Source organism: Diceros bicornis, chromosome 15 (genome assembly GCF_020826845.1).
Source record: "Diceros bicornis minor isolate mBicDic1 chromosome 15, mDicBic1.mat.cur, whole genome shotgun sequence".
NCBI classification, from domain to species: domain Eukaryota; kingdom Metazoa; phylum Chordata; class Mammalia; order Perissodactyla; family Rhinocerotidae; genus Diceros; species Diceros bicornis.
The window spans coordinates 14,249,785-14,261,890 of record NC_080754.1 but is presented as its reverse complement, the minus strand read 5'-3'; the positions used below and the strand labels follow the sequence as shown (position 1 = coordinate 14,261,890).

Below are 12,106 nucleotides of genomic sequence, written 5' to 3'. Positions count from 1 at the left end.
AGGCAGATTGTTTGGGGAGCATGTGCTTCCTGAATGGCTAAAGGCAGTGTGCGTTGCTGGATGACTGGTCTAGAAAGGGTTTTCAGGACTCCCTTGGGGGAAGATGACAGTAAGCAGGACCAAGCTCATTACACACCATGTGAAGCATTTGTATACGCTCAATAAGTATGAAATGAACTGAAAAAATAAGTCATCCAAAAGCTTTTCCCCAGAGATACCTCGCCTCAAAGGGGGAAAACTGAATAAACAAATACCCAACGTAAACCAGTCACCAAGAAGGCTACCTTTGACTTATGGGTGACAGGTGTGGAAAATAATGAGACACTCTTTGACAACCTGCATGTGTGCCCCAGGTGAAAGGTGGTGAGGAAGAGGCAATGACCAGAAGGTCCTAGGATTCAAGGGAGAGCACCCTGACGTGGGGGATGGTGAGGCTGACTCAAATGTGTTTAAGTGTAGCTGATGGCCTATATTCTTCCGTGATTCCACCCCCCCCATCCCCCAGCACTCACTCACTTCTTTTACTTTTTGGTGCCTGGATATGTATGATAAAGGAAGAAGCTATCAGACAGCAAAGGAGCTGTTCTGACACTTGAAGACAGGCATGGCATGACCAGCAAAGGTGTCAGAAGTTGCTGTCACAAACAAATCACAAGTCTTCTCACTGCCTTGCAGCCTCTCTCTGGGATTCCCCTCTTAACTTTAGAACCTAATATCCAGGCCTACAACTCATCTTCTGATCTGCTTGCCCATGTGATTTGTATTTTATAATCTCATCCAATGGCATGTCTTCCAGGTTGATCCCTCACTCATTTCTGATGTGCTTCCTCATAAGTCAGTAGTTTCATTGCATCCCCAGGGCAGCTGCTTCCCTCAGTCTGTACCCCTCAGTGTCTGATCTCCCACTCGCCAAGGATCAGGTGTGCTCACTTGGGGAACTGGCCAATGGTTAGAGTCAGACTGGGACTGGTATTTTACTCCAAGTGTCCAGGAGTAGAAAGATCCAGACTGTCAGGACCAGCTCAGTTTTTAGAGAGGGCCAAATATCAAAATCAATGTCATCAAGTCCAAGGGTCATGCACAGACATAAAAACAGGAGGCAGAGCCAAAGGGTCCGTGGACAGTGAAATGGGAGGCATTTGGGTCCTGCTAGATCGTAGGCTCTGTGCGACTGGGGCCCTGCCTATCTTGTTCATCACTGTATCCCAGCACCTCAAACATTCCTGGCACATGGTAGGCACTCGATGTTTATTTGTTGAATAAATGAATGTTTTGGATGATTGCCACAATCGAGGCTGGCATTTCTGAGGCCTGCTCTTTCAGGCTACATAACCTGTAGCCAATTCCTAGCCAGTGAGTTAGAAGGCACAGGGCGTTCCTGCTCCTCAGGGCAGTGGAAGCCCCTGAATTATGCCAGTATTGCCCCACCCTAGATTCGTCAGTTGTCTCTGATTGTTCCACGTGGGCTTGTCTCATCTCGTCACTTAGCTTGTCAGCCTCATGTCTTTTCCTAGGACAGTCTGCAAATGCAGCTGGGACTCAGCAAACAGCAATTAGTTCAGGTTGAATTGAGTCGGGCTTCCCTGGGTAACTCATGCAGTTTGTTATGAGTCTACTCATATGAGTATGAGTCTACTCCTCTACTCAAAGAGTACTGTTTTCATTATCTTCTACATTTGTTTAAAAAATATCCTTTCGCTGAGGAAAAAAAGAATATGAATTGGATGTTTGCAGCAAGATATGTAGGTTAATAATTATGACTGAATTACATAGTTCATTACATCTTAGAGTTTGGAAGGAAACCATAGACTTTTTCTAGAAGTTGGTTTTCATACATGTCCCATCTAGTTTTCTTTCTTAAAAGAACACAAGGGTGAATCTTACCAGATTCTGAGGGAGCCAGTCATCATGTGATTTCACAATTACTCTCCAGAATGCCAAGACAAAATATGGATTTTTCAGTAGTAATTCAGTGATTATTCTAAGAAGATAAGTTCTTTTTTTAAGATATAATCAGCCATTGATTAGACATGTTTTTTGATCTCTAAAAATCAGACTGAAAATTGTTCCATATATAACCTACTGTTAATATCTTGACAGAGGTCCAGATTTTGTAAAGTGAGAAATAGCTACTCTTAGTATACCTGCACCTTGATCAAAAACTGGGTTTCTCAACCTTGGCACTGTTGACATTTTAGACTAGATAATTCTTTGTGGTGGAGGCCATCCTGTCCTGTTTCGTGTAATGTTGAGCAGCATCCTTGGCCTCTACATACTAGATGCTAGTGGCACACCCCTTCTCCCATGTAGGAACCAAAAATGTCCCCAGGCACTGCCAAATGTCCCTAAGAGGGAAGGGGGCAGAATCACCCTGGTGAGAATAGCCAATCTAAAACAGTCCTGAGGTCCAATGTGGTCAGACTTCATTGTAAGGGGATCTTTTGATTCTCCAGAAATGTCCCAACTATATCACCTTAGTGAGATAATAGATCAGGTAGCATTTTTTCTGCTTTTTAACAAATACATTTATTGGACTATGCTCTCTTTTCCTCTCTAATACTAGAGCTATATTAGATTGTAGGCTCCTTAAGGGTGACAACTGTCCTTTCCTTCTCCTTGAATTTCTTCACAGAAATAAGAGTGGCGTTTGGTCTGAGGGAAGCACTTAATGTAGATCAACTAACCCCACAGAAAACTCTGCTAGTAGAAATACAGATCAATTGGCAGAGTGTATATGTCATGATGGCGTGATCTTTTTCTTTTTTCTTCACTGTTGTATTCCCAGCACCTAGAAGAGCATCTGGTACATAATAAATACTCACTAAATATTTGGTAAATGAATTATGTCACTTCCTTTCTAAAAAACATGTTTAATGGGGTTCCTGCCCCATTTCCTAAGGGATAACATTTAGAATCCTTAGGCTAGAACTTAAGGCTCTCTTTACTCTGCATTTCCCAACTTTCATCGCTGCTTCTCTGCTACCCAATCCCACCCCTCTGACCCAAGCTTATCTACTAATATTTTCTCAAATTGCCATGAACATCTTTGCCAATGCACAACTGCTCACTTTGTTCTCTTTGTTTAAAATGTTTTTCAAGCTCTCACCTGAATCAAATAAAGACAACACACACTTCAAGGATCAGCTTATTTCATCTCTTTTAGGTGACATCTGACTCCACGAACCCACAGGGACCTTTCCTAACTCTTAAGCCTAAGACTTACTGGTCTGTCCTTCTCCCTGAGCATTTTAATTCTATAAGATACAGCACCTTTTACCCTACGATTTTGAATTATCATTTTCATGAGTGCATGTCATCTCTCTCCAAGTACACTGCAACCTTTTTGAAGGCAAGACAAATTACCATCTTTTTTCTTTAACAGCATAGAATCTATTAAATGACATCTACATAGTGAAGGAACATTATTCTCATTAAATCTTTTATTCATTCATTTATTCAACTAATATTTTTTTGCTTGCCTACTCTGTGCTGGACATGTGCTAGGAGGCAAAACAAATATGCTTCTGTCCTCATGAAGTGTTTAGATCATTTGGAGAAAGCATGGTATCTAATGTGGTAAGGGCTAGATTTAGGGTCAGAAGACATTGGTGTGAGTACTAAGTTTGCCACTTAGTAGCTGTGTGATCATTTAAGCTCTCAGCATCTCAGTGTCCCCATTTGGAAAATGGGAATGATAACGCTTGCTCTGTTTAGCTCTCAAAATAATGAAGATTAAACCACGTTGAATTTTAGGGGGAAATATTTTCTAAGTGACAAGATATGGTAGTTTTAATTTGTTCACAAATTCTTTGATACTCTTTCCTTCAGGAAGTGTAGCCTAATTCTCCTCCTCTTGAGTATGAGCTGGGCTTAGTGACTCGCTTCTGACAGAGAGAATAAAGCAAAAGTAGTGGTGTGCAATTTTGGAGACTAGGTCATAAAAAGGTAATGTGGCTTTTGTCTTGAATTACTTGGTCTGGGGGAAGCAGCTGCAATATTGTGAGCAGCCCTATGGTGGGGCTAATGTGTGAGGAACTGAGGCCTCCTGCCAATACGCTCCAGGTTGGAAGCAGAACCCTCAGCCCCAGTCAAGCCTTCAGATGACTGAAGCCCCAGTCAACAGCTTGACTACAACCTCATGAAAGAACCTGAGCCACACCAGCCAGCTAAGCTGCTCCTGGATTTCTCACAGCTAGAAGCCATGTGAGACAATACATGTTCAATAAATTGCCAAGTTTTGGGGTAATTTGTTATGTAGTAGTAGACAACTAATAGAGTACTATAGAAATTGAAGATATTATTTTTGAATGTTAATATTTGTTGAATAAAGAATATCATAATCTACTATGGTTTATTGCTGAATAATGAATTAGAAGTAGAAAAAAAACAAGCTTAAAAAAATACAAAAGTACAAAACCTTAAGAACTAGGAAAAATCAGATGGATGTAAAACTACTTCTGGGGGATTTGCAGGCATTCCTCACTCTGCCACACGCTTCATTTTCTGAGAGGTATCAACCTGTGACAGTGACTGCAGGCTATATGCTAAAGGCTGGAGGCTAAAGGAATCATGAATTCCTGCTGACTGCTTTTGTGTTACTCCATTTTCAGTTCTCATTCTGAGCTGAAATTGACAGTTTTAGTTAAATAAAAAATGAAAACTGTACTTCTACTCTATCTAGAATATACATTTTTTGAATTTGAGAAAGTCGCCATGGTTCTTTGTTAAACACAATGGCCATGGTCCTGGGAATTTGTGATTTGTTTGCATCAATACCAACTTCTGAAAGTCACTGCTATCCCTTCGCCATAGGAACACTCACCCAGCCTGACCTCCATTACTAACAATGCCACTTGGAGGCTGAATTCGTGGTCCCCGCCGTCAACTTTGTCAAAATTAATTTGAACCAGAACAAATTTAAAACTATCTACCTACCTCTGGTCCACAGGATCCCCATTTACAATCAATTTCTTAAACACCCCATTGAGAACACGGCTGTGGAGGAGGACTATCAATTTATTAACCTATTTAATAATAAATACAGAATTTAAATTTCTCACTGAATGTTTATTGACCCTTATTTTGCCAGGGCTTCAAGCGAAGGACTTTGGAAGCTGGTTAACTCTTGGAATCCATGAGAATAGTACTTAATATGTTTATCTAAAATGTCATGGAGTAGAAAAGTGCATGAATCATACAATATTTTCTGAAATTTTTTTAAATCAATTTACTTGGTTAAAGGATTAATAGCTCATGGAAAGTAAAACAGCGTGCAAACATTCTTACTTGTAGGAGATGCACTGTTGGCTGGAGAAGGTTGGGTGCCAAGGGTAGATTTTGTAAGATGGAGTGGGCGATCTGTCGGAGGGGTCACTGAGCCTGAAAGGGTGAAACAGACATCTATAATAAGCAAAATATTGTAACAGAAAAATAAAGTATTGTCTTAGTTTCTCCTCCCCGAAAATTTTATTTATTCATCTAATAAATCAATATTGAGGGCCTTTTATGGGCAAGGCAGTGGGATATAATGGTAAATGACAAAGACATGGGGCTGTCATTAAGGAGCAAATAGCCTGGTAAACAGACAGGTAGCTAGGCACTGCATTGAAGTGCTGTGATAGTGTAAGTGCAGGGGGCCACGGAAATGCAAAGGAGGGGCACCAACCAACATTGGGAAATCAGGGAGAGCTTCCTGGAGAAAGTGACATTTAATCAAACCTGGTAAAACAAGTATAGTAGCTAGCATTTTGTAGTATTTGAAAAGTAACCACACAGTTTACAAATCTGTAAACCCACAAATCTTTTTTTATCTGCAAGAGTAGAAATAATGATACAACTATCCAATCAAATGTAACATCAATGAACCTAAGATTGATGGTATTGTTATTAGTCTAAAATGTCTATTTTTGTCATACATTTATTTGGCTACAACTTTTCTCTGTGTGTGGGGGGGTGAGGGTGGGAATGAAGGAGAGTCTAGAATACATTGTTTTAGTTATCATACTATACATTCATGTCAATTCCTTAAAGCCTCCACTATTGTACTGTAAAATAGTCCTATTAGCAGTATAAAACAACTTACAAATTCCAGAAGGACCTATTGACTTGAGGAACATGTGGGTTAAGTATAGTTAAATGATTTTGAGGCTGGAGGATTTTGTGATTTTCTGGATATAATGACATTGGATATAGTGTCACATGTCTGATGAGCTGCGTCAATTATTTGGATATTTAGTTACAAATTTTGCTATTGGTTTTATTCTGTAATTTACTTTAAGAGAAAAGCACATATTATTTAAGTTATGTCACTTGACAGCACATAGCACATTGGAAGGAATTTGTTTTTGTAGTCTAAAGGCATCTATGTTGTAGTCTCATTGGTAGTAGTGTTGTTATTGCTGTTGGCTGTAGGTGGCGCTCACAGCTGGCTCTGACTTATATAAATGGTTCCTTGCTATTAGTGTCTGAGGAGGTGGCAGGTAGTTATACGTAAAGTATATGAATAGGTCGGCAGAATGACCATCTTCTTCCCCTCATGCCATCCCAAACAAGTTTGAACTCTTCAGCATGATATACAAACCCAGTCATGATTTGGCCCCCTCTTATACACTCGACTTCATTTCCTGATGCAGCCTGTCATCCTATACATCCCTGTCAAATCACACCCTCAGTCCAACAGGGGGTATTTCAACCCAATTTCCCAAACACAATATGCTCTCCATGACGTCTTGGTCTTTGTGCATGCTATTTCCTGACACCTTCCCATCCTAAACCTCCTGGTAGGTATGCACCTCCTCAAACTTGGAGAAGTCTAGGGATCTTTGTGATGTGTTCATAGCCCTCAATGTTTACTCTAGCAAAGGCCTTATTTCTCATTGAGTATGCCTCTCAAGAGGAGTAATTGTTTTGTTCCTCACTGTATATCTGGTTCCTGGCAAATGAAAGTGGATGAATGAATACATACAAATTCATTCTTTACTGTGGAAGACAGAAGACTAACTTTACATATCTGACTGCTGGTGCATCCTAAGCATCATCTTACAAAGTAGTAACTTGAATAAGGTGGAGTGTGGGCCTAGAAAAATAAATACCGCTTAGGTGTTTTTCTCTGTAGATTGATTAGAACAGAAGTTGACAAAGTATGGCCCACGGGTCACATCCCACCCACTGCCTATGTTTGTAAACGAAATTTTGTTGGAACACAGCCATGCCAGTTTGTTTATATATTGTTTGTGGCTGCTTTGGTAATACAATGGTAAGGCTGAGTAGCTGTGATAGAGACCACAAGGTCCACAAAGCATAGAATATTTACTATCTGGCAGATAAAAACAGAAAAAGTTTGCCAACTCCTGGAACAGAAAATGTTGATAGGTTATGCTCAATCCTGGATTTCCATAATAGAAGCATTTATTTTTCATTTATTGAATAATTCTATTTTAGGATGTTATTCTGCCATATTTCAATACCAAATATCTTTGTAAGCTTAGGGGTTCTCGGTACACACAGCTTCACATTGGGAAGTTGTTACTGCAAGATTTGCATTTTGGATGAACTCTTTGCCCTGTGACGAAAAGGGCGCATAGCTGTCAACATGAAACCTGAGGCCACGAAGAGTCCTTCTCGTTTCTGATTGGCCTGTGAATAGAAACTCCGCTTGGTCTAAACAAAACTCAGCAGGTGTAAAAAGGAGTGGTTAAAACTTAACATGGAAAAATTATTCCCCAAAACTCAAGGGCAGAAGTTAGCAGGAACGTGTCAACCAGTTTCAGCCCATTACATTTAGTATAATGCTGTAAGGGGTTGAGCTGCTGGCCTAAAGCAACTTCATCCATGTCCGAGTGTGTTTGCTCTGCAGCAGGCCTGGCAGGTCTCCCAGGAGCCCACTCCTGGGCAGCAGTGGCCGTGTGTCTGTCCCACAAGGGCAGCTGGGTCAATTCTAGGGTTTCCTCAGAGCTTGAATCAACCCTTAGCTGGTCTGCCTAGAAACGAACCAAACCCCAGGGCTTGCTTCTCAGAATGTGGTCCATGGCTTCTTTTAGGGGCTTGTTAAAAATGCAGAATCTTGTAACTGTCAGCCCTCTAGGACCAGTTCAACTGACCCCATGTCTTATCAACAGACTGATTAAGAACTGCCTTTCAGAAAATCTGCAAACTCACGTAGCCAGGGCATGTGCAAAAGAAGAAATCATGACCTGAAACAATCTTGGAACCAGAGATCCTCCTTCCCACAGAACCCAAGGACCGGGACACGATCGGAACTTGAAAGTTGGACTCTTATCAGAAGCGAGGGCTCCCTCATTCAGGAAGATCTGGTGTTAAAACTCTGTCCCCACCTCATCAAAAATGTTTAGAACCCCATCATAAATGTTTAGAACCCTGTCATAAATGTTTAAAACCTTACCACAAATGCTAGAAGCCCACCAACCAAAACCTGTCCCACTAGCATTTCTGCATGCCAGCCTGTTCTCCCTAACCTCTTAAATTTCACCCCAAATCCTGATTCGGGGAGACAGATCTGAGGGCACACATACCCTGTCTCCCTGCAGATGGATCTTGCAGAAGAAAAGCTGATTTCTCCCCCAAAGGCTGATACCATAATTAATTGGCTTATTTATGTGCATAGAGCAGAGAACCCCAATTTTGTGCAGTAACAATCTCAGGCCCTGCTCTCCCCATCACGACTTACTGAATCAGAATCTGCATTTTAACAAGATCTTTGGTGATTAGTATGCATGTCAGAGTCCTTTATTGATACTCGCAGGATCCCCAGGATCAGGCATGGGTGTGAAGGAAATCACGAAATAAGAAGTATTTACTGGCATATCCCACCTCAAGATTCAGTGCTTCTCTCATCCCACTATTGGTAAATCCCTTTTTAATCCTGTCTCCATATCCCAAAATACACATGAACACTCACACACACACACAACTCATCAACCCTTAACTCTTTCTTCCTATCCCAAATGTCTTGATCTCAACAGTTACAGTCGAACATTCATTTAACAAATCTCCATCAAGACTGCTGGCAGCCAGGATATTACACACCCTAGCGGGGAGTGCACCCAACTTTTGAATTAAAACAAAACAAAACATCCCCTCCACCTCAAAAACAGACAAACAAACAAAACCCCCCAACGTTTTGAATACGTCCAAAATTTGACTCTGCAGCGCTACAATTTTAGACATTCTGATTAGGTAGGCTAGCAGGGCAGGATATTTTTAGAAAGGGCTTTTAAAAAAATTTACTGTTGAATCACAGGAATCTGCAAGCACTGGGACTCAAATAGCTGCTTGATGGGCCACTGATCACCCCACCCTGATCCCTTCTCCTTTCTGAGTTTTCTAGAATGAGAATTGCTAAGCACTGAAATTCCTGGGAGTCTGGGAGCTGGTGGGAAAGGAGTCAACTCAGAGGGCTGTTACCTTGCTGCCTTCCAACATTATTACTCTTCTGTGAGAACAAAAGAGAGCAAAAACTCCTCCTCTTCTCTCACTATATCTACTTTCTGCTCTGTAATAGTCTCAGAATTTCTCGACTTTGACACTCAGAGGAGACAGATTTTTCTTCTGAATTTTCATCTCAATATCTGTTAAAAAGAATAGCTTGATAGGGCAATGACTCTTGTACAAGGCATCAGAATTATACTCCAGAGTTCATAAGGCATCCAGCGTTTCTACCACAGGCAGAAAGAATGTTTTGAAGTTCATGTTTAAGAACTTTTAACAAATAGGGAAATATGATACAGTGATGACATTGCTTTACAGAGCCCCCACTGCATCTTCTGAATCATTCACAAAGATATATGTCAGAATGTGATCAGAATGTAAGCTATAACTTTGGGAAACTGAACTCTTCAAGATTAATTGCCTTTAATATTTGATAATAAAGGATAAAAACTCATTTGATGATTTATAATTAACCATCCGCTCAGAGCCTAAAGTTATACTAGATCAAGAGCTGTCCAATAAAATTCAAATTATAGTGGGCTTTGGGTGTCAGAATCAGTGCTCTTCCTTATTACCCTAAAAATATTCATTATTTTCTGATCTTAAAACCAAGCACAGTTCAAGAGAATGAGAAGACAAACCACAGACTGGGATGAAAATATTTGCAAAAGAAACTTCTGATAAAGGACTAATATCCAAAAAAGACAAGGAACTCTTAAAACTCAACAATAAGAAAACAAACAACTTGATTAAAAACTGGGTGAAAGACTTTAACAGACACCTCACCAAAGAAGATATACAGATGGCAAATAAGCGTATGAAAAGATGCTCCACATCATATGTCATCAGAGAAACACAAATTAAAACAACAATGAGGTACCACTAAAGGCTTATGAGAATGGCCAAAATCTAGAGCACTGACAACAGAAAATGCTGGTAAGGATGTGGAGCAGCAGGCACTCTCATTCACTGTTGGTGGGAATGCAAAATGGTACAGACACTTTGAAGGCAGTTTGGCGGTTTCTATCAAAAGTAAACATACTCTTACCATATGATCTAGCCCTCACGCTCCTGGATATTTACTTGAAGGAGATGAAAACTCATATCCACACAAAACCTTCACATGGCTGTTTATAGCCACTTTATTCATAATTGTCAAAACTTGGAAGCAACCAAGATATCCTTCAGTAGGTGAATGGATAAATAAACTGTGGTACATCCAGACAATGGAATATTATTCAGTGCTTAAAAGATATGAGCTGTCAAGTCACGAGATGACATAGAAGAACCTGAAATGCATATTACTAAGTGAGAGAAGCCAATTTGAAAAGACTACATACTGTATGATTCCAACTATATGACATTCTGGAAAAGACAAAACTCTAGAGACAGTAAAAAGATCAATGGTTCCCAGAGGTTAAACTGGCACTAAGGGAGGGTGGCCAGAGCATGATGAATAGGAAGACCACAGAGGATTTTTAAGATAGTGAAAATACTTTGTAGGATACTATAATGATGGGTACATGTCATTATGCATTTGTCCAAATCCATAGAATGTACAATACCAAGAGTGAATCCTGAGGTAAACCATGGACTTTGGGTTCATGTGTCAGTGTAGGTTCATCAACAGTAACAAATGCACCTTTCTGGTAAGGATGTTGATGATGGGGGAGGTTATGCATATGTGGGGGCAGGATATGTGGGAAATCTCTGTGCCTTCTTCTTAATTTTGCTGTGAACCTAAAACTGCTCTAAAAAAATGAAGTCTTAATAAAAAAAACCAAGCACAATTTTAACATCAGAAAATATTGATTTTTCAAACATGATTCTGTCTACAATGAAAATAAGATTCTCCCGAGGAATTTGGGGTTGTTCAGTCTTTAGCTTGTGTCTTTAGATTCCGCAAAAGCTACTGGCAAATCTATGTGAGAAGCAGTTACCTTCACAGTGTTCCCAGACGGCAGTCCTCATCATGTGCAGCCTTCTAGGAAGGAGGTGCACTTATTTCTGAGGGAATTAGGCAAAGTTGAGTATGGACGTTTCACTGTAAACCCATGACCCTTTCTGAATGATTAACTCAAATTTCACAGGACGATGTGTTCCCTCATATAAATGTACACACATGCAGGATTACAGAGATGATGCCACTGTCCCCGTATGAGAATGCTACCTGCTTCTGAGTAGTGGGGATGGATTAGCCCTGAGCCATATACCCTTCTCCACCCAAGGCTCCCAGTAACCAAGCACTTGTATTTGTGACATGGCTGAGCAGGACCCGAGATGCAGATTGTGGCCTTGGATCAAAGAGGAACTCTTTCCCTCATACTCTGGTTTTTATGAGTATACTATAGACTACAGCATCTCCGAAAATAAGAAGGTAGTAAAAGACGTTAATGGTCCTGCAGAGTTTAAATAATGACTTGCCAATCTGTTTAAATTTTATAGGTATTACTTTACTGTTACATATGCATATTTGACAGTTGTCATCACAAACTTCTGTTTTTTTAATAGGCAATCTGTTGTCACTGTACGTGTTGAGACGTTTGTTCACATCTTTTATGTAGTAAAATCTCCATTATTATTTTTTTTGTGTGTGAGGAAGATTAGCCCTGAGCTAACATCTGTTGCCAATTCTCCTCTTTTTGTTGAGGAAGGTTGG

At 40.3% G+C, this 12,106-nt stretch overlaps 1 protein-coding gene across 2 annotated transcripts in view; it reads right to left on the bottom strand.

Moving 5' to 3' along the window:
* Window positions 1–12,106, bottom strand: part of CD96 (CD96 molecule) — a 91,524-nt gene that overhangs the window by 35,627 nt on the left and 43,791 nt on the right. For both annotated transcript variants that reach the window (XM_058555764.1, XM_058555763.1), the window contains one exon: window positions 5,287–5,379. In XM_058555764.1, the coding sequence (XP_058411747.1) occupies window positions 5,287–5,379 (93 nt within the window). The remainder of the gene's footprint in view (window positions 1–5,286; window positions 5,380–12,106) is intronic.